This window comes from Triturus cristatus, chromosome 10 (assembly GCF_964204655.1).
Source record: "Triturus cristatus chromosome 10, aTriCri1.1, whole genome shotgun sequence".
Classification (NCBI taxonomy): Eukaryota; Metazoa; Chordata; class Amphibia; order Caudata; family Salamandridae; genus Triturus; species Triturus cristatus.
The window spans coordinates 462,665,061-462,688,418 of record NC_140593.1 but is presented as its reverse complement, the minus strand read 5'-3'; the positions used below and the strand labels follow the sequence as shown (position 1 = coordinate 462,688,418).

The window sequence follows — 23,358 nt, the reverse complement described above, 5'->3', positions numbered from 1 at the left end:
AACGCTGCCCATTAAAAATACATGTTACTGGCATAAACGACTTTATTTATGGTAAAACTGGCATAAGGTGTCTTCAAATCGCAGTGACAAGCAGTCGAGCAGCATGCGCTGCTTGTAACTAAAGATCTCTACACGGCGCTTCTTGGAAAGCTGAGGAATTTCAGAGAGAAATATGTAGAACATGGCTGTATTTATAGTTCACACCATAATGTACAGTTTCATTAAGTACATATTAATCTGTTGCATGCCAGTCATTTTACTAACCCTCAGCGAATGGGTCAGTTCGGTCACGATTCAAAGCTGCGACTAGAAACTCTCTGGACACAAATTCGGCCACATATACCCTTTTTATTTGTGACATCACACCACAAATTATTGTAACAAGTAAAACTAGGCCATAAATACATGACTGCCATTTGCACTGGCTTGCCGATAAATCTATATTTTCTCTGCACACATTAATGCACAGTGAGATTCAAGGATTTTGTTATGTCTTCTGAAACATTTGAATGCCTTTGGATGGTACATTTCTACCACTGCTGAAGTTAGGCGACCGGTTAAGACCACTATTAGGAATCACAGGCATGGTGATTTAAGGACGCTGGCTCCCACAGAAGGTAGGAGTCCTCCTACAAATATCATTATGACCACCCTGCTCTCCATGGGACAGTCCAGCACGAACTGCCAGGCCAGGTCCTCCCAGGACTGGAAACAAGCATCTTGGGACCACTTTCGGGGTATCACTCCTCCTCAGCTAGGATCTTGGCATCCACAAGCTACCTTTCCTGCTCTTCTGGCTTCCCATACACCAGGCTGCCAGCGCTTCATGTTTCTTGGCACTTGTGGCTCAAACATCAGGTATACAAGTGCCAAAAGGCAGCAGAGCAGATCATTACCCCTGGGTCAAATCAAGGAATTGGCTCCATGGCTCTGGTGGGTAAGATCAGTCCAGGGAGGTTTATGATGTAAGTGAGAAAAGCTCTTCTGCTTATTTGCACAGGAAAATATATTTCATCGTGATCCAAAACACCTATGGATTTTGTTGGCACAGCTTGGCATTTGAATATGAGAAAACAATAAAAATATTGGAGCATTTATACAGCCGTTAAGGTACCAAAATTAACTTGTCCCTAAGTTTGCCTAAATCCCCATTTCAGCAGTGTAGCATCCCCTTAGAAATCAGTTGATTTGAGTTTTTTAAACTCTAATCTTATACCTTCTTCTATGCTGCAATTATGACAGAGTCAGCTGTCAATTTCAAAAACTAATGGAACTGGGGGTCTAACAAAAACCAGGTATATATGATGATATGTATAGCTGTATATGTCAAAAGAAGACAAGAAACAGGAGTGCAAAAAAGGAGTAGCATAAGGAGAAAAAAGACAAAAAGGAACAAACAAGAGAGGACCCTAGAGCAGAGCTTGGATACCCATCAATTGTCTATGTGATCAATCCTATCATCTGGTCATCCTATCCAAAGAAAGATATATCTCTTGATCATAGAGATTATCTTATAAGGAGTGAGCCCACTCAATCAGGTCCAAGAACATCAAAGGATCGGAGAGAGGAGATCATATATATCTAATTATAGATCAATTGAGAGATTAGTGCAGTGCTTCATATAGTGGATTCTGGCAAAATACACTGTTAATTTTGATTTATTGAGAATCTGAATCGGAGCGAACTACAGATGCCATTTCTGTGACGTCACTTTGTAGTTCTGGTGACGTGATCACCATGAGACTGGCGTCATGCGCTAATGCGGAACAGGTGTGTTCGCGAGTGCGTTTGATCGCTTTCTTGCATTTAAACGTACTTGGAGCTCATCTGATTCACCTCCATTCCCTGACTCAGTTGCCGATTCGAGGCAACGACGGATAGGTGAGGACACCTTGGTTCACTTTGGGTACACTTACTTTATAGAGCTTAGATATCATCATATATACCTGGTTTTTGTTAGACCCCCAGTTCCATTAGTTTTTGAAATTGTAGGATTAGGGGAATAGAACTGTGGCAGGTCATTAAACTTTTCCCTTAGACCTTATTATATACTTGTTGTTTTGAGAGTCAGCTGTCAGTCAGAGGCAGGGGAGGGGACAGCCACCAGTGGGTGGAGCCAATGCTCTGAGCTGCCTTCTCAGAGAACCCAGTGCTTCTGCATTAGTGTACATCATTGGCAAACACACCATTGTCGGTTAAAACAACACAAGTAATTCATATAAGGGCAGTCAATCATGCCTAAAGTCAAGGTAAAAATTGTCGAGACCATTTCACTGAACGAAGACTTCTGTCACTAACACTCAATCAATGATCAGCAGAAACCACTACTACATGATCCCTGCCTTTCACCCTGGTGAGGACCACTCAGCAGCAAAATGAACAGCCATAATTTAGCAACTAGAATTAGCCGACTAACAACACGTGGACTGACAAATCATTAAATCACTAATCATGAAATGGTCCGGAACACTACAGCTAGAGAGACCAGCTGAGATGCTCACCTCGCCCTTGAAATGACACAAACTGAATTCCCAGAAAGTCAACGACCGAAACCTATGCACAACCTTCTCCTTCATTCACACAACATCTCACCAACAACGCACCAAGAAATAATTGTTATTATGTTTTTTATATTCCAGGTATCCAAATTGACATCCGTTAATCATCTACCTATGAATGATAAATATAGAATGCACTTATGTTTAATGCCATTTTTCGTGTAATTTGGTAATCAAGTCTGCTCAAACATATTCACAGTATTTTATCTGTGTTGCCTTCTTTCTTCTAAAATAAATTCTTGCTGAGTTGTCAACAAGCTTTAATGGAAACTGATAATTAGATTTTTCATTTATTATTATAATACAAGGAGCACAGTTTCATAGAATGAAAAGAGGTAAAAGGGCATTGGACCACTTTTCTGCTAATTGTTTGCCCTAAAAAATTCAACAATAGTCAGATGATGTTATATAAGTGAAGAACCAAGTGCGAAGGACTAGAGAGGGTTTTCGTGCTAGAAAATAGAGGCAGGACAGCTCATACAGAACATCTTCATCAACATTTGCTAAAGCCCGACAGGAAGTACATTCATAAACATGAAAAAAGTCACTTGATGGTGCTCAAGCCATCGTTGTCCTATTTTGGATTTGATTTGTCCAAGCTGTGGGTCATCAAAACATTTTTGAGAGGTCGTCTCACCCTCAACTTATCGAGGCATGCTTCATCATTTGACGACCTCTCAGACAACAATACCAACTCAGCGGACTCAGTGAGGGAAGCCAATCAATCCCTGGGAGTTCTTTTAAATCTATGATCAGGACAGGTTTTTATGGTTCTGTTTTTTGGCAAGAAATATATAAAATATACCTATAGGTATACTCTACATATTCTTTATTCAGCAAGTACCTCCAGTATGTTTCAAAACACTAATAAAAGCTGGTCATATAGTGAAGTACAATGAATCACTAGACCATAAAGAATCCTATAGTTAGAATTAATTCTATGCTGACCAACATATTTCAACCACTATACAAGCCTGAAGAGGTCTAGGGTCTTCTTCAGGGTAAAAAAAAAGGTATAAGACAATGGTGTACACTCAAACCATGCAGATAGGCAAGTAATAAAACCCATACCAGTCCCTCTATAGGATCAGCAAACCTAAGGAAAAAGGTATGGAGCAAATTTCAATGATTGAGACCCACTAATCTCTCAACACCCGATTTGGGTCTGGAGGAAACGTTTCATATTTAAAACATCTTAGTGCCCCCACCCATCCCAAAACACAGTGCAAGCAAAACAGATCTGCTAGTTGTGTGAGATTTAATTCTTGGAAGCATCATTTGCAACAGTTAATTGTGGCCCTTAGGGTCTATTTTTTTTTGTGCAGAATTTTATACAGCGCAAACTTGACCCGAATCCAATCAGGTATCAGAGCGCTTTACATAGCAACAGTTACGTTACACTAGGACACCCATTCATTCTTTGTTAGGCACAGGGAGATTAAGTGATTTGCCCAGAATCACAGGATGTTCAGCGTCATTAACGAGACTCGAATCCAGTCCCCCAGGTCCGAGGTCGAGCGACCTAGCCGTTAGGCCAACTCCTCTCACCTATGGTATTGCCACCACGTTGTCATACCATCACTCACAGTAGCATTATTTTTGAATGAAGATAAAGGTATATATGTAAATAAATGCTAATTCTCCTTGTAGACAAAAACTGTACCTTATAGCTCCTACGTTGTGTGCCTGCATATAGGCGTTGCCACTTATCCTGGCCCTACTAAACAACGGGCTTCATGTCAAATTGTGGGAGATGCCTTCTCCACAGTCACACGTTGGCGATACAATTTTTTTTTGAAGAATGGGAAAAACACATCATATATCACACCAATTACGATGTAGCATTCCTTTTAAGTTGTGTGTTAGAATCATATCTGTTCCCACAGTATTTTCTCCAGATCACAGATTCATTAATACACATAATGCCCATCATCCATCATCAATACTTCAGTGAGGTTCACAGTAAGCAGATATTCGGTCATGCACAGTTGGTCACCCATACACTACTACCTTATACCCTTTATATAAAAAAATGAGGGGGACTAGGAGAAAAATAAAAGCCCAGTCCCCATGCTCCTAAAGGGTATCAGTGAATTTAATTACATAGATGGGGTACTTGTTACTATCGAGAAGAGAGGAAAATAGGACTGCTAGTGAGAAGATGGTTGCATGGGGGATAATGTGGAGGGGATCTTCCTAATTTGGAAGTGATGCCCTCATACACCTATATGAGTGTCATGCTTCATCATCAGGCTTTTTGCTCCTCGTGGGCCAGCGCTGCAATGCTTCACGGGCCCTGCGAGAGGGCTCTTTGGTGGAGATCTTTTTAAAGCAAATGCTATGATGGTGCGTGCATGTTGAGCCACGGAGTGCGAGTCAGAGTTCAAAATTCCCTGAAGGTAATCCTATGGTGAGTTTATTTGGGGATCCCACGGGTAAATTAAAAAAAGGTCAATTGAAACATAGCAGTCAGCTAGGTCTGGTTGACATGTTTCACACCCTGGTGGTCCAAGTGGATCCAAGGCATTTCTTCAGGACCAGTGAGTGTAGTGAGGACTCTAGTGTGAGTCCTAAAAAGAGCGGTGTAAGGTAGTTTGCCTATTCTAGTGGAAAAACATACCCCTCGCCCTGCCCAGGAAGGCAGGGCGAGGGGTAGGTTGGACATGTATCCCCGTGCACCAGACTGTATATTGCAGTGCACGAGGACCTCTGCCTAGACCCAAGGCTCACGTAGGCTGTACCATGGGGGTTGGATTACATTATATTTCAGGGAAAGCATTCTCTGGGTACTTTCTGACCTGATGTAGTTCCACTTGAATAAGCAACGTCCTTGCACTGCTTTTGTTAAGACTCGCACATACCCGTACGCATAAACGGAAAGTCGATAGTTCCAATCGTATTTTATTCCATGTTCTTGTGCATATAAAATTTCAAATTAACAGCCGACACGTGTTTCGGCGTACTCGACGACTTTCTCTAGGCTCTGAATGGTATGTCTAAATTGCCAGGCAGGAAGTTCTAAATTACCTGAATCCTGGCCCTCGGAGCCCCTGGGGTAGCAGAAAGGAAGTTCTTAGTTAAAAATATATTTGTAAATATAGTCAAGCATAATGATATCTAAATACAGGCAGCATGGACCTTGATAAGTCCAGGTCTCTGTAGTATGATAAGTAGAAATCACCAAAATCGTTTAACTAAGAAGCTCATCCTACTTCAACAGAACCGCCAGAGTGACGGACTTTTCACTTCTTATATTGTGGTGCTCTGGACATTTGTTTAACAAAGTGGAAGTAGGTTGAGAGCACCAAAAATAGGAAAAATGGGCTACCTCTTTGAAAAATGCCCAAATTGTGGTAAAACATTGTTTTTTTTATGCAGCTCTCATGTTCCTGAAAGCAGGAAAGATTGTGACGTTAGCACACCAATCCATTCGTTGATGTCATTTTTAGGTGGGGGGAAAGTGACACTGTTATCCGGAGCACCTTTTCCTATTTCCTCCCAAAAACTCAAAACGTAGCTATATTTTGCCTATTTTCTCTGTCCCCTTCAAGGGAATCCACAAACCCTGGGTACTTTTAGAATCCCTGGATGCTGGAAAATAAAGACACAAATTTGGAATTTATATCTTATGTAGAAAAAAGTGAAGGAGCCCTAGGCATGACCTGCTCCAAATAGCCACAAAAGGACTCAGCACTGAGGGAGGGGAGGCAGACTCAGTAGTTAAGGGGCTAAAACCAACTGATGTTTAACGTTTGCTTGATTGGCCCAGACAAACTGCAGTAAAAGAAGGAGAGGGTAGATAGACAACCAAGATAGAGGATATGGATTTGGGGTGGAGGGGGGGACGGGGACACGATTGCTATATCAAGACTGTACAAAGCATTGAATAAAAATACACCTGTTCAAAACTTAACTTAAGCGCAACTATAGTCACAGGATATTGAGCTTTCTGAAAGGGACCAAATCATAATATGGCGGCGAGCCACAAAATCTTCTATATGTCCCCACTATATAGCAAAACGTTTATCACATTATGTTGAAGTGGTACCTAACCCCCATACGTTTTCGAGCAATATATGGGGGGGGTCGATAATTGTTAGAGGGGATGTGGAGAATAGGTCTGCTACATACATAAGTGGTGGGGATATTCACAAATTAAGGATTTTCAGAGGGAGGACTCTATTAGCGACATTACTAATATTGTGCTACCAATCGACCCATTAACGACCCTTCTGGGACAGGTGGATGAGGAGGGTCTTAAATCACTCCACTGATCTAGTGAAAAACTACACCGTTTGCACAAAAATGGAAAGCACCGAAACCACCTCATATGACAATATGTTGGAACAATGTATGGAACCTCTAGGTCATGGAGAAATTAACAGCAATGCTTAAAGACTTGATGCACTCTTTTGGAAAGATGTGGACGCCCTTCCTGTCCTCTCTCAAAACGCTGATGTGATATCAAGACCATCTGGACTTCTTGAACTGGTGAGGGCGTCAGAAATGAACCCGATAGTGTCAGAAAACTTTGAATGAGATGTGGCGGGAGCGGGGATAGAAGTGTGTTACTCAAACTAGGGGAGAGGTATGTTGAGATTCCTCCTCATATCTCTTCCAGAGTGTTATAACATTAAGTTTGCCAATATATAGAAATCTTCAGGTAACTGTTGTTCATAATCTTCTGTTCTATTAAAGAATGACATGGATGCACCAAATCCATAAAGGATCATAACGGAACATGATTTTGCCAATCATAGATAAAGTTGTTAAATAAAAGTATTAGTATCCTGTGAAACGTGCTGCTTCTGGTTTGTTTCCTCCAGCAGTTTATTCTAGATCAAATATCTAAAATGTTTGACTAGGGAAGATTCACCTCTTCCCTGATATCCGGTAATCTGACACCTGGATGTCATAGAACCCACCATAACTGGCCTTCTAACTATAAACGAACCAACACACACAAACAAAATCCACTGCTATTAAGTGCCACTAGAAGTGCTATTCAACTGCAAAATAATTTGCTTAGCTACTGCTGTAGGGAAGGGGTGTCCAATGGAGGTGGAGAATGGCCAAATAAATACCAAATTTTCAGGACTAAAACAGACTACTCAAATGATTTTCATTGAGATTAAAATTTGGGATATATATCTTGTGAGTACATTCTGAAAATCTGGTATAGACCAGCCCACCTAACAACTACACCGTCAACATCTACCTAAATGGTCCAGTTTCAAAATGCCTACTAACTTATTCTCATGATGTCAATGTCTTCCCAATCTGGCCACACAGACTTGAGATGAGCATGTGGCAGATGCTAAGAGTGTGAGTGCGTGTGTTGTGCTTTGTCCCTGTGCCCCAATGGGTAGACGTTAAGGCGTAAGTCCTTTTATAACACAGGCCCCCACACCCTTTGTAGGATGGTGGCACATCATAGAACTGGCAGAGTTCAGAGGCTCCCCTCTGCTTGTTTTGTTGTAAGTTGCTAGATAAAACAAACAAAGGGCAGAGGTAGATCTTTTCAAGCTTTGCACCAAGGTCATGGAAAATCATTCCTTTGCCAAACAGAGCAGTATCGAACAAAGTGTCCTGTAGCTTGAATGTAAGGCGTAGCTGTTGTACTGCCATTCTTGTTGGTTTTTATCTTCACACTTGGCATACCAGACTTTCAGTAGGCTTATATGCTCACAAACTTGCATCACCTAGGGTCTCAACACCAATAGCCACTGACAGTAAAATTATATATTCATTCATTCCATTGGACTCTCGTAATAGTCTCTGTTTCAGTCTGCAGGGCCCAATTTGTTGCACTTTTACACTTCTATGACTGAGCACCTTTCTTCACTGTACACTGAGCCGCCAGCACTACTCACAGAGGAATTATCTAAGTACATTTGCATGTTGCACACGCACACACAGACACATCATTACAAGCATTTAAGTTTTCAATGTTTTTTTTGGGGGGGGGGGTTGGTCCTTGTATTATTTTCGTTTTTCAAAGAAGACCTTCACTGGCATTGACTGTTCTTTGGGATATTTAATTGGTGATTGTCCAATGTAAACATATGTGGATGTGTTGTCCAATGGAAACAAATGTGGGCGTGTTACCATGTATCATATAATAAGTGGTGTTGTTTTATAAATGAATCTTTGAGACCACTGTTCTTCCAGTGTTACATAATTTTCCATTCTTTTCATCAACTTTACCTCATCATGTACCTTTACCTCAATGCCCTTTTTTCATCCCCACCACTGCTTGGGCTGAAATAAGTTCAGGAGGAGTTAGATCAGGAGGAGGAGTTAAGTAACAGCAGGGGTCAGATTTAGGGGAATGAAGGATGAGGATGCTGGTATGGCGTGGGGTAAATCATGGGTCTGAGTTTAGTGATCCAAATATAATTAAACCCAGAGAAAGGCTAAAGTTAATGGTAAGTGCTAGGTTTAGAGTTGGCACCATGGTATGTTTAAACACAGGGTAAGTGCAACAGTATAAGATAGATTTGGGTTTAGGGCAGCGGTAAGGGTGAAGAAAAAGATTTTGTTTAGGGTAAGATGCAGGATTAAGGTAGAAGAAAGGGTAAGGGTAGAGAAAAGGTTTACGTTTAGTGTAAGGTAAAAGTAAGAAACAGGTTTAAGAATAGGGCAGGGCTAAAGTTAAAGGAAAGGATTAGGGATAGGTTTTAGGATTATGGTTCGGGTTGGGGAACTTAAAGTAAAGGTGAAAACAACACAACGATGATGGGGAAATGGTACTTTTCGTGCAATGTATGTACCAGTGAGAAAATGGCAAACAAGGTAAACTCGAGGAGGTGGTGGTAAATTAGGTAATGCCAGAAGCAGTAGAGTGATAAATCCTGCAGGTCAAAACACTGAGCCCAGGCAACCTCTGAAAGGAGGTAGGCCACATGTCCTTACAGTAACGGTCACCAACAGTATCCAAGCCAATGCCCCATTGTAAAGAATGATTTCATATGCAGAAGTGATTGTCTCCTTGCTGCTATAATCCACCCTGAATGGCAGTATGCTATAATTGTCGACAGCCTACAACCTCGGCAAACTAAAGTTGATCTTTAGGCTCATGTGGAGGTGGTAAAGATCTAGATATTATTCTAAAACTCTACAGTTCCTGATTAATCCTGCAATGGTACAGCCAGCATCAACCTCCCATACAGAACCTCCCACCAAGCTAGTTTCTAATCTAAAAAGAATCAAATTATTTCTGATAAATACGTCTTTCTGGACCCTAGCTCTCTGTTGGTGCCCAAGTATAGGAAAAATGTGTTCTTTTGGTACATTAGAAGGCACACAGGAAGATTTAAACGTGCCCAAGATGCAAAATTTGCATATGTCGCCCAAGTCTTCAGCAATCTACAGCTGACAGTTTAGCTACTAAAAAAAATGTCAGTGTGAGACCCTATTTTGCAATGGGAGTGCGCCCATTAAAAAAATAAATACATTTAACACCTTTTGGCTAAAAACAGAAAACAGGAGAATCTTCGATCACTGCTGCATTTATAAAGGTTCTGCTTTTCTGGAATAAAGAGATTTAGCAAAGATACCCTTCGATTCCTTCAAAACTTACAAAACCACACCTAATATTAACAATCAGGTAGTAAAGACAAAATGCATGCAATATATGTCCACAAGTCATGAGTCGGAAAAGAGGATTGGCTGTTAGACTGATGGAGTTTGGAGACGGATTCTAGAACATCCAAAACTCCTAGGGATGAAACTCCTACAGCACAGAGTACAGACTCGCCTCTAATCCCCCATCCCAACACTAAACTGGATTGAGGCGATAAATCCGAGAGAAGATTTCTGTTATAATAATACGAGGTGTGGTACTACCCATGGTTTTAGGATTTTTGGTCCATATATAGGGATTAATTTTCAATAATTACATAACTCAGCATTTGTGCTGCAGTTACAAGATTTTTTTTAAACTCTTGCGGAAATCATGGTTTTTAATGCTATGATGTAATATTACTACATTTATAATGCAGTATTACAGTCACTCTAAATCGATGGTAATGCAAGATATGCTGTATTTCCAATACCACACATTAAACACCAGCAGTACGATTACCATCCATCCTCAGCTGCCCCAATAACAAATTGGCACCACTGCTACAACTTTCCGTCAAGTATGAAATCCCTGGGTCTAACCTACCTTCCTGCTGCCCCTTCTCATGTCAGGGCTTAGAAAGGCCTCAAGTTCTAGACTCAATGGTTTTCCTGCTCAATCTCTTGATGTGTAATTTGGCCTCACTGTGCCGATGCCTCTGCTGCTCATTGGCCGGTCTTCTCTCTGCCTGTTTAAGGGCGACAGGAGCATCACAGAGCACGTGAGGTCACAGTGCAGAAAGAAATGGACAGCACTTAGAGCCACCTAACAGCTGCCTATAGACATGCAAGGATGCTGATTGGCTGAGGAAAAAAGAGGAGGTCTCTGGGGAGCTAATGAAGTAAGGATGCACTGATTCCAGTACAAAAGAAGTAGTGATGACACGAAAGGAGATGTGTGTATCCACATTACCATTACACAGAGGTCGAAGTAGGCAGGATTAGAAGCATACAATGTGCTCTTACTTTTTTGATTTATGAAAAAACTTTCCCCTACTTTTTGTAAAAAGAGAACCGTCTTGGGATCGGTTAATACTGATAGCTGAAATGCTTCAGCTGAAGTGTCATTGAGTCTCCTGTGCTGTGAAATTGAGGCCGGGGAGACAGCTAAACAAGAAACAAGCCTTCTTGCCAGGGGGTCCGCTTGCCTGAAAGAAACGCAAATGTGCGCAACGAGTGAATTCTGCACATGTAAAGGGGTATATGCAGATGTATAGGATGCTTGGGAGCCAGTATTGACTTTAATTGATCGAATCACTCAAAGCTTTGTGATGACAAAGATTTATTTGCATTCTTTTAATTGAATTTGTATTTATCTAGCGCAGGGGTCTCCAACCTTTTCTGTAGTGAGAGCTACTTCCGATCAGTGAAAATCTTCGTGAGCTACTAAAGGCCAAGCAACTCGCGCATTTTTTGGAGACACCTCCCACGCCCTGCTTAATTGTCTTTAAGCCTAATTTCTTTATGGCCCATACTGTGGTATGAACAAAATACAACTATAGAGCTGATCAAAGCTGTCAGCAGACTGAAAATCATTAAATAGTAAACTGTATATCTGTCTCACACCTCATTCGCCACACTGCTATGCAATGCGTCACATAACATGATAACGATAACTGCACCTTGGTGTTTATCAGGCAAGACAAGAAAGCACTTCCAACATAGGATCAAAAACCAAAGAAAACACTTCGAACCAACCACCCTACACATGCCATAGCTTGCTAACCATGTGGGTAAGTGCTCCGGTGCCACAATTAGTAAGCGCTATTAAACTGCTGCAATAGAAGGCTTCCCCTTTCTTCATTATCAAAAAAAGTAAAACAAAGGGAGAAAGGTTATGTTACAAATGAATACATATGATTTTCATTCATGTCCGGGCCTTTGCAGACTATTGGAACAACAAATGGCCGACATTTGGAAAGGTGGTAGCCTTGCTTTCCTTATAAAGCACTTCACTCAGTTCTATAACACATGCTTTAAGTCTGCAAAGTCCATTTTCAGAAAATGCATAGTTCTGCAATGTTCAGCAACAGACTGTCTGCTAAGCCTTGCACTCACTGCACAGTCCTCTTCGACTTCCAGTAATAATATAGTAGCATGAAACATAGGTCAATGTCCCTCAGCGCATACCTCAATAAACAGAAAGCTCCATAGCCTGATCAATAACAGGTTCTAGCCAGGAACAACCCTTTGTAATCCATTAAAAAAGGAATACAATACATTCATCTAGTCCAGCCTTATCACACTTCTGTTGAGTAGGACTCGCCTACAAACAATACGAACACATGCAAAAACAGATAGTTGGATTATTTTCATATAAACATAACTTTCTGAAAATGAGCATGAAAAATAAATAGCACACTGGTAGTTCGCCTTATTCTCATGGTATTTCAAATGGGCTCTCATCACCCGCCCAGACCGTGGGGAAAGCTGATATTTCTCAGACATTTCTGTGACTATGCATAAAGAGGGCTGCATTATAGCGCCTATTTGCTTTAATTGAAAATGTCATTATTGAAGCAGAAGGCCCCTTGTGTAACCTTACATATTATTGAAATAAGAAATAAAGCAAACTTATACATTAACTAATCTAATATACAGATCAAATTAATTCAAACTCCTACACATCAGGAAATACTGAAAATGCTCAGACAAGCGAGCATGAATTTGTTCCTTAAAAACATGCCAAATCTGATCACACCTCGTGCATGCTCACACACTCCAGTTGTCTATTGCACTCACCAGCCTGCTTTCCTCCTACATAGGCCATGAGTTTCTAAATCAGTACAATGGAGTCCTTCATTCAACATTCTTCTGAGTAACACCTCAAGAACCATGCTAAATAAAGACATTACAACAATGGGATCAAAGTGCATGGGTAAAAGGGCTAATGAGCCTTGCTTAGAAAAATCCCACGCAAGAAGAAATTACATCATCTCAGCCCAGCCACTAAAATTGTAAACTGCCGCTAATAAATGCATAGCAGTAGAAGTACTTAACAAATCAATTTGTTTTGCGTAGCTGTGGTGCAGCAAAACACAGCTCTGTGTCACACAAGCAGAGCTGCCTATGCACAAAGGAAGAGTGTGGGAGACAGAGAGACTGGGAGTGATGGGACAGAGAGGTGAAGGGCCTGCTTTGGGAGGATCGGGTCAGTACATGTAAAGCGCTTTGATTTCAACTTCGGCTGACACCACGCTTTAAAATTGAAAGAATATATCATGAAGCACATTAGCAGCCAATGTTAAAATCAAAGGGTCTTGCATGCACTGAGCCGCTTTCATTGACTACCACACAAAGGCAAATTTATAGCGTGCTGTAGTAGTAAGTGAAAGCAGTTTGTGCAGACAAGAATCTTTGATTTTAACATTTCCTGCCACCCCATGCACTTTGATCCCATTGTTGTAATGTCTTTATTTAGCATGGTTCTTGAGGTGTTACTCAGAAGAATGTTGAATGAAGGACTCCATTGTACTGATTTAGAAACTCATGGCCTATGTAGGAGGAAAGCAGGCTGGTGAGTGCAATAGAAAACTGGAGTGTGTGAGCATGCACGAGGTGTGATCAGATTTGGCATGTTTTTAAGGAACAAATTCATGCTCGCTTGTCTGAGCATTTTCAGTATTTCATGATGTGTAGGAGTTTGAATTAATTTGATCTGTATATTAGATCAGTTAATGTATAAGTTTGCTTTATTTCTTATTTCAATAATATGTAAGGTTACACAAGGGGCCTTCTGCTTCAATAATGACATTTTCAATTAAAGCAAATAGGCGCTATAATGCAGCCCTCTTTATGCATAGTCACAGAAATGTCTGAGAAATATCAGCTTTCCCCACGATCTGGGCGGGTGATGAGAGCCCATTTGAAATACCATGAGAATAAGGCGAACTACCAGTGTGCTATTTATTTTTCATGCTCATTTTCAGAAAGTTATGTTTATATGAAAATAATCCAACTATCTGTTTTTGCATGTGTTCGTATTGTTTGTAGGCGAGTCCTACTCAACAGAAGTGTGATAAGGCTGGACTAGATGAATGTATTGTATTCCTTTTTTAATGGATTACAAAGGGTTGTTCCTGGCTAGAACCTGTTATTGATCAGGCTATGGAGCTTTCTGTTTATTGAGGTATGCGCTGAGGGACATTGACCTATGTTTCATGCTACTATATTATTACTGGAAGTCGAAGAGGACTGTGCAGTGAGTGCAAGGCTTAGCAGACAGTCTGTTGCTGAACATTGCAGAACTATGCATTTTCTGAAAATGGACTTTGCAGACTTAAAGCATGTGTTATAGAACTGAGTGAAGTGCTTTATAAGGAAAGCAAGGCTACCACCTTTCCAAATGTCGGCCATTTGTTGTTCCAATAGTCTGCAAAGGCCCGGACATGAATGAAAATCATATGTATTCATTTGTAACATAACCTTTCTCCCTTTGTTTTACTTTTTTTGATAATGAAGAAAGGGGAAGCCTTCTATTGCAGCAGTTTAATAGCGCTTACTAATTGTGGCACCGGAGCACTTACCCACATGGTTAGCAAGCTATGGCATGTGTAGGGTGGTTGGTTCGAAGTGTTTTCTTTGGTTTTTGATCCTATGTTGGAAGTGCTTTCTTGTCTTGCCTGATAAACACCAAGGTGCAGTTATCGTTATCATGTTATGTGACGCATTGCATAGCAGTGTGGCGAATGAGGTGTGAGACAGATATACAGTTTACTATTTAATGATTTTCAGTCTGCTGACAGCTTTGATCAGCTCTATAGTTGTATTTTGTTCATACCACAGTATGGGCCATAAAGAAATTAGGCTTAAAGACAATTAAGCAGGGCGTGGGAGGTGTCTCCAAAAAATGCGCGAGTTGCTTGGCCTTTAGTAGCTCACGAAGATTTTCACTGATCGGAAGTAGCTCTCACTACAGAAAAGGTTGGAGACCCCTGCGCTAGATAAATACAAATACAATTAAAAGAATGCAAATAAATCTTTGTCATCACAAAGCTTTGAGTGATTCGATCAATTAAAGTCAATACTGGCTCCCAAGCATCCTATACATCTGCATATACCCCTTTACATGTGCAGAATTCACTCGTTGCGCACATTTGCGTTTCTTTCAGGCAAGCGGACCCCCTGGCAAGAAGGCTTGTTTCTTGTTTAGCTGTCTCCCCGGCCTCAATTTCACAGCACAGGAGACTCAATGACACTTCAGCTGAAGCATTTCAGCTATCAGTATTAACCGATCCCAAGACGGTTCTCTTTTTACAAAAAGTAGGGGAAAGTTTTTTCATAAATCAAAAAAGTAAGAGCACATTGTATGCTTCTAATCCTGCCTACTTCGACCTCTGTGTAATGGTAATGTGGATACACACATCTCCTTTCGTGTCATCACTACTTCTTTTGTACTGGAATCAGTGCATCCTTACTTCATTAGCTCCCCAGAGACCTCCTCTTTTTTCCTCAGCCAATCAGCATCCTTGCATTTCTATAGGCAGCTGTTAGGTGGCTCTAATTCTAGCGCTTACTACTCCCAACGAGGTGTTCAAGAGGAGTTTAAGTACAAAAAAAAATCTTTACGTACAGTCTGGGTATTACTAAAATCAATATTTAGTTAACACCTTATTGTCGTAAACATTTTTGTGCAAATTGTAGTAGTTTATCTTATACAGTGTATAATGCATGTTTGAAATAATGACTTACATATTCAAGTGCTTTCTGTCACAGCCCGTGACCACGTAGCACTAAATATACACAAGTCCCTATTCTCCAGTGCACCAATCAAGATTTCATTTGGTTGCTCTCTGGTTACAGACAGACCTCAGCAGTGCATTACCTAATAGAGGTTCCAAAATGTACTGTAGTTCATTTCCCACTGAGTAACATCTTTTTTTTCATTTAAACTGTGCTTTATTTTATATGTAGCCAACTGTCTGTGAAATACCCAAAAAAGTAAATGTACAAAGCTGATGCAATTATTTTAGTTTATTTTGGGGATGTCAGACGTTTATTAATAACAGGAATGCACCACAGATAGTTATAAGCAGAATACAGGTTCTGAACCGTGGATAGCCTTGCATATAGGCTAAGGACGGCGGACAACTTCCCAGACTTGTGAGAATCTCAAGCCTTCTCCGCATACTTCATAAGAGCGTGTAGGGTTACTCAGGGCTTTAAGTGGGCCGGGTCTCACCGGGTCTGAGCACCGGCAGTTTTTTTAAGGAGGCCTGGAAACGGGTCTCTATCGGGCTCTGTTTTGTGCCCTGGCACAGGCGGTCCGTTTTTTTCGAGCGTTACAGGGGAAGGGAAATTCTTTAAAGAGAGTCCTTTTCTCTCTGGATTTCCCTTCTCTTTTTGAAACTCAGGAGCAGCAACATTGTCGTGGTGTTACCAGGGCTTTAAGTGGAAGCTTTTTCAATATTAATACAAGTCATAGTTGCTGCTCATTTATCTTATGCAACTAACAACCATTGACAAAGCCAATAGTCCTGACTTGTTGTAGGTATGATGTTACATGTTGCATCATATATCTGGATGCAATGGCAGAAACAGCAAAATACCAGTTGAGCGGCACACTATGCTAAGCTAAGCACACATTTTTAGCTTACGTGTTTTTAAGCCACGCCCTTATTTGCATTGGCCACACCCCCTTGAGACCCCCCAGTTTTTTCATCCCACTTAAAGCCCTGGGGTTACTTATGCAATCGGCCCTTGAGGGGAATAATGTTAAGAGAGTTGCTGAGTGCGTGTGTGAGAAAGAGAGCGAGCGCACTCGAAAAGAACACACGAGGAGCTTTCAGTTCCACGAGACTGATGTTGATTGCAGTAAGTGTAAGTGAGTGACTGCATCTCATCAAGGCTGCGCTTGCAGTCGTAGACTGTGCCGTGCCTGCAGACGGGAGACGCCGGCTAAGAGGCGGGCAGTAAATCTGCCGCTGGCTTCCCGCGCGCTTCCTCACGGAGGCTGCCCTCGGACTGTGATGTCACTCGCATCCTTCGCTGGAGTTCAAAGCGGCCTCGGTGCCAATGCTTGGTTTCTGTTGCCTGATCTCATCACTCGTGTCTATGGTGTAATGGATCCGATTATTCATGGCCCGCTGTGCAGAACTGCGCCATGGCAACCGACTTCCTTCCACAGTTAGCCATGTACCAACCAACACCCGCCCTCTTTCTGCCACAAGTTCCCAACGCCTCCCGTGAGCTCCTTCTAAGGCACCATCAATATAAAAGCGACCACTCCCCACCCGCAGTTCTGTAAACAGTCCAAGAGCTGCCGGTTCAACCACTCACCTCACAGGGCCAGCACTGATACACCCAGCTATATCCGTGTGTCAGGAGTCAGTATTGAAGGCAAAACACCAGGGTGCCGTGCACAAGAGGTCGACAAAGCAAAGCACAGACAGGACTTCTCTTTGCCAGTCTACACCCTCAGCTGACCCCTCCAGGGCCCTGGGTGTAATCCTGGAAGAACTAGTGAAGCCGCGGTTTCAAATCACATGCACTGACAACTGCAACACTGGTGCCTGAGTGTATTGCTTATAGAAGGGGTACTATTATTTTAAAAGGGGGACAGTGTGACCATGATTTTGTTAACTGCACTCATCTGAACTCCTGTCTGTTCACAACTAGAAGGCAAGGAGGTCCTTCTTCGACACTACAGGAATCCTGAGTTGTCAAATGACCCTTCAGTCACTCTTGTGTTTTTATCCGACAGCTCTTTGCTTGCTAAGATTTTTAGGCCCATACTTATTACATTAAGATATCAACAGGAAATTCCATAATGCAAAGTCCTTTTGGTTAAAATCCTGATCTAGTTGATGGTGTCATATATGACATAAAAAAGCAAGTCGGTAAGATTTGGGGACAGCAACCCCAGAGAGTGCAGTTAAAAGGCAATAATGTGTTATGGGAAACATTGCCAACTAACCAATATGAACCCTTCAGTCACCAGCTTTGGTGACAATATCGGGCACAGTGACCTTATTTTATGCTCAGGGATGTTTCATATCCTTACACCTGTCTTCATGACTTAAGATTGGCAGTGGTGAGTGGAAGCGCACCTGCATAGCGTCTCGAAATGCCCATAAAACCCTGTAACTTTTTAACAGTGGTTCAATGATGATTTGACCAGCTGTATGTGGTCGTGTGCTGTATATATAATATGGGGCGATACCCTGAACGTGGTCCGAGGATGCTTGTTTCTTGTCCAAGGGGGATCTAGGGTGGCAGTTCGGGCTGGGGGGGCTGTAAATGTATTTGTACTTATATAGCGCACTTCTACCCAGAGGTCTCGTAGCGCTGTATTCATACCGCTGTGGAACCCTTCCTGGTTTTCCTGTGAGATGTCCACTCCTGGGCACCTCCCAAGATGAAGCCAGGCATCCTAGCACTGTGGGGGCCGTTGTGGAGATTAAGCAAGCTATTGCCCAGAGTTGCACAGTGGGACCCATGATTAGAATAGGCACCGAGGCGAGAATTATCAGGTCCGGGGAAATTGAATCCAAGAGCCGCCGAGGCGGGAATTGAACCCTGGTCCCGGGCCAGACCTCTGCATCAGGGTCTGCGCTCTAACCATTGAGCCACACTTCTCCACTGTAGGGTCTAGACTGATTTGCATATGGCTGGTTCCGCCCATCATCTTGTGGTGTTTGTTATAAATGTTCAGGACAATAAACATGAAACAAACTATACAACAATGGTCAAAATGAATGCAAAATCAAACAATACAGCGTGCACAGCAATGGTCAAAATCAAGGCACAATCAAAGAATATAACGCTGTACTTATTTTAAGCCGTATTGCCCCTGATCAGACTCTTAACAATGGTTAATATCCTCTGCAAAGTACATTAGCCACCACTACCAGCCCATTCGCAATATTGGTCTGAGCAGAAAGTCAGAGTGCATAATGAGGGGAAGGGCAATTAGCTGCTGTTAACGCCAACAACAGCGTGTGGGCAGGAAGGCTGGTAGCCCCGGTTCCAAATATGCCAGCCCTCCCTGCCTTCCACATGACCCTGCTTCACACTCTCACTGGATTCAAACAGAGGAAAATCAGAGATGCCCGTGCCAGCTTTTTAACTAAATGAGCCAATCTCAACATTCCAAACAAAGTTCAAATATATAAATGTATACGGAAGATGTACAATGATGGTGAAGATTGTTGGAAACCAACAGTATACTGTCTTCATGCCATACACAAATACATTCATAAACGTCTAGGCATTGGTTCTCTCTCTTGCAACATACACAGGTAAGGTACACAGAAAGTATCTTCCCAACTTTAGGATCGCAATGGAGGAGGGGATTCTAAGCATTATGCACACGCTGTGCAGCAAGGTTCATGTCATACCAGTACAGGTCACGTGTCCCATTTAGACCAATAAGGAGATACACTTAGTTATGTCATGCACTGATTTTGCTATTTTGCTGCTTACGCACATGGCATGCATTGCCTTCTACAACAGTTAAAGAAAAATAAAGGACAGTTTTCCAGTAGAAACGTGGATTAGTGTGATAAGGTCAGCACAACGTGTGGTCAATGCCAGCGGGCAGGCTACTTCCAAACAGTAAAGCAATGACAGCCTGGCACAGGCACCCTCCGAGGGATCAGCTGATCGAGAGGATGCCGTGCACGTGAACTCGGCCAATCATATCCAGGGCTGTGATCTTTCCTCCAATCCCCTAAAGCAGGCACTGGGGTGAACACTCAGACAAACGTTGTCACGAGTCTCACTGGGGTTCAGATCCTGTGCACCATCCATTCACCTAACTCTGGGGCCCTCCCTCTGTCACGGGGGTGTGGTACTGTACCATCTCATACCCCCTACGTGGTATCAGGTCACACACCGTGACCATGACTGTCTCTGACGTAACAGAACATTTGACCAATCCCTCCTTCCGCTGCAGACTGGGGCCTTAATTGAGTTCAGGCACAGGGCACATGAGAGTGAAGGATTATGCAAAGCCCGTTTAAATATGCAAATCCATATCACCCTATCCCTAACTGCCTCCATCGAAGGCCAAGAACCATCAGGCACAGGCGGGTCTATCACCTTTCACCAATAACCATTCGACTCAGTGTGCCATGTGAAATGCACGTGTCAGTGCACGGTCTACAGTTACCTATAAACTTTCACATGAGCCTGTCACTGATTTTATAACCCTTAATTAATGCAACACCAATAAACACTGCCACGCCTAAAACAAGGCATGCGCCTTTAAACAAGGCCGGCAGCCCTCAGGCACACAAGAAACAGGAGTCACTGTGGTCCGAGGCCTGTAACCTGTCATGCACACAGCTCAGAACTTGTCACAGCAGATAGCCCAACTCACAAAACGAACACTAGGGCGGACACTTCCAGACAGGCCTTTCTTTGGGGAACGTCTAACTCTACCTAACCTATGGTAAACACGCCCAAAATCAGCCAATCGAACCCTAGGGCGCAGACTGAAGACGCCTGTCTCTGCAGCACAGTGAATGCAAGTCGTGCCCTCGTCGCCTATCCCTCCATCGTGGGATGCAGTTCAAGCGCTGCTCGGGAGAGCCAGGCACATACTGTCCACCCCGTCATTGACGTCGGAGTACATGCCTGCAACCTATCACACACACACCAGGGACACAATGACACGGGTTCTTTGTTTAGCACAATAGTTCGCTGTGGGTGGGTGGTAGGTGCTCTTTCCATAAAGAAGAGCCCGGCGGTTCCTCTTACCATCCATGTTCTCCCGGTCGCTGATGTGCTGCAGGTTGCAGCCCGTATCCTCCCGGCTCAGGTCTGTCTCGGGCCGGTAGGACTCCAGCCTGGAATGGGCATTTCTGCGCAGTTTGGGGCTGGACGACACGCAGCAGGACGCGGTGTTCCCCATGGTGCCTCCCCGCGAACTCCCTGCCCGCGTCCACTTTGAAGGCTTCGCTGCCCCTCCGCGGCTGGCACTGGCGGCGGGGGCTGCGCTCTCCCCCGCTGGCACCCAGAGAGGAGCGGCTGGGGTATCGGATCCAGCCGCGACGGCCGCCCTCGGCGGCTAGGAGCCGGGCACAGTCATGGGCAGAGCCGGGGACGGGAGAGGGGCTCCTCCCTTCTCAGCCGCACATCATCTCCCGGCACCCCCGCGCTCACAGCCTCCGCCCGGGGATGCTGCTGCGTGCATGGGAAGCAGACAGCGGCGCCCTAACGCTCCCCGCCCAGGGCGGGCTCTGTCGGGGAAACAGGCATCATTGCGGGCACCGGCGGCCACAGCTGGGGGGGGAAGGCTTTTCCTGGCGTCGCGTCTGTAGCAGCGGCAGCTCGCTTCCTCCCGAGCAGAGCCAGCAGCAGCACTAGCGAGCGGCGGAGACAGGCTGCGCGCAGAAAGGTTCCGGTTCAAGTGGGTGGTAACATCTGCCAGAGCTCAGCGGCGAAGGGAGAGCGCCGGCCAGCAGCCCAGGCGGGGGTAGGCTCCCCCGGGAAGGACAGCGTGGATAAAGGCCTGAAGGGCAGAGAGGGCCGCTGTCACCGGACCCTCTGCAGCCCCGGGCGTTTCAACGTATCACGGCTGCCTTGGTCCCTACCCTAGCCCCAGGGCAAACCAGGCTCCATTCGGCTCTGCCTGGGGAACTGTGTGCATGCAGTTCGCCTAAGATTTGGCAGTCCTTCCCAAAAACAAAAGGAATGTTATCCCCGATAATTCCGCCAAAATTATTTAATTTCTACTTGTTTCTGTCATAGTGCTTTGGGCAGTTGCGGTTGGTGAAGTCCGAGAGCGGTAGGGCTGGGACGGGGCACATTGGGGGGCACACATTTTTTGGGAGGTAGGTGGCGATTTGCTGTGCAATTATTTTTTATGGTGGTCAATTAGTTCTCAGGCTGTTAGGCAGAATCGCGTCATACATGTAGGAGTTGGGCAAAGTTCTTTTCATTTTAACAGCAGAATGCACAGTTTACAACGTATATTTTGAGAATTAGGGGGAGAATCAACGCAGATTTCGCCATGGCAACAAAGCGCCAAGTGCAGCCAGGCCTGCTGTGTTGTTAGAGCGGACGCCCTTTCCCTAAATAAAGCCCAAATCCACGGGAGCCTGTGGCTTTTACTCATCGGCGCGCTCCCATCTCTCAAAATAAGGCCCCGCACTCACCCCGCCAGAATGGAAAGAAGAGGGCACACGAAAAAGGAAGCCCCATCACGTCCCGCCTCGTCTCGTAGACAAAAGACCCCAGCTACACGAGTCTGCAGGAGTTAGTTGGAAAGCCGTCCAACTCCCAAAGAGGACGTGAGGAGTCACAGCCTGCTTAAAAGCCTTGATTGCCTGTAGTCCCCATGCCAGCAGTGCAGCAGGACGCATGACAACTAACCTAACTTGTCTCCTAGTCACCTAATAGCAGGGCAGGGACAGGTATGATTCACAATTCACGTCTAAAATGAACTCGCCTCTCATACATACAAATACCTCTCTCGGACAGAGTGAGATTCACTCTAGTGTCACTTGCTGAAGCGATCGTTACTGCTTAAAACAAAGTGCAAACCCTTTCTTCAAACACGCTCCATGCAAACATTCCCGCACTGCATACATACCAAACTCACATACATTAGAAGTCAGTGCCCCTATATTGCGTAAAGGCCCGCTAGCGCAAATTAAGCCATGGGTAAAACTTAATTTGACCCCACTTAGGATCTAGGCGATAGCAAAGGGGATGTTTGCCCTAAGTTGGCAGGGTATGCCCAGACGTGGGTCCCTTGCTCACTTTGCCACTGGATTCAAGATAGCCTGGCTGATGAGGGTTATGAACCCGAAACTGGTCCCAGGATGCTTGTTTCCGGTCCCAGGAAGACATGGCTTGGCAGTTGGGCTGGACTCTTCCCATGAGGCACAGGGTCAGACTGATTTGCATATAGCTGTGTCTGAACTGGGGTGGTGGAGGAGCTAAAGAATGATGATGGATTAAAAACCCCAGATCAGTTGACTGGGGGTGAGTGTTTGATTTGCTCAAATGATCCGTCCATCATCCTCTTTGGTACCACTTAGGATCTACACTGTTTACTGAACAGTTATCCACATTGATTCACTACTCTGTTCATGTGTGCAAAAGGACATTGTTTCTGAAATCAACAATGCTGTAGAGAAACTGCGAAATTCATCACATGTTCACTTCATCTCTAGACCCTAATTAAGTAACAATAGAACAATGCTGGTCTCTGTGAAATATTATTTGT

General features: G+C 43.7%; 1 protein-coding gene across 2 annotated transcripts in view; it reads right to left on the bottom strand.

The window, feature by feature from the left end:
• CCNY (cyclin Y) overlaps positions 1-22,353 on the bottom strand; it is a 456,261-nt gene extending 433,908 nt beyond the window's left edge. The window contains exon 1 of one of the 2 annotated variants that reach the window (XM_085631891.1): positions 22,283-22,353. In XM_085631891.1, coding sequence (XP_085488017.1) covers positions 22,283-22,328 — 46 coding nt within the window. In that variant the 5' untranslated portion in view covers positions 22,329-22,353. Of the gene's footprint in view, positions 1-20,882; positions 21,689-22,282 lie in introns of those variants that run through there. The other variant, XM_085631890.1, reaches the window with a different exon arrangement.
• Between the last annotated feature and the right edge of the window lie 1,005 nt (positions 22,354-23,358).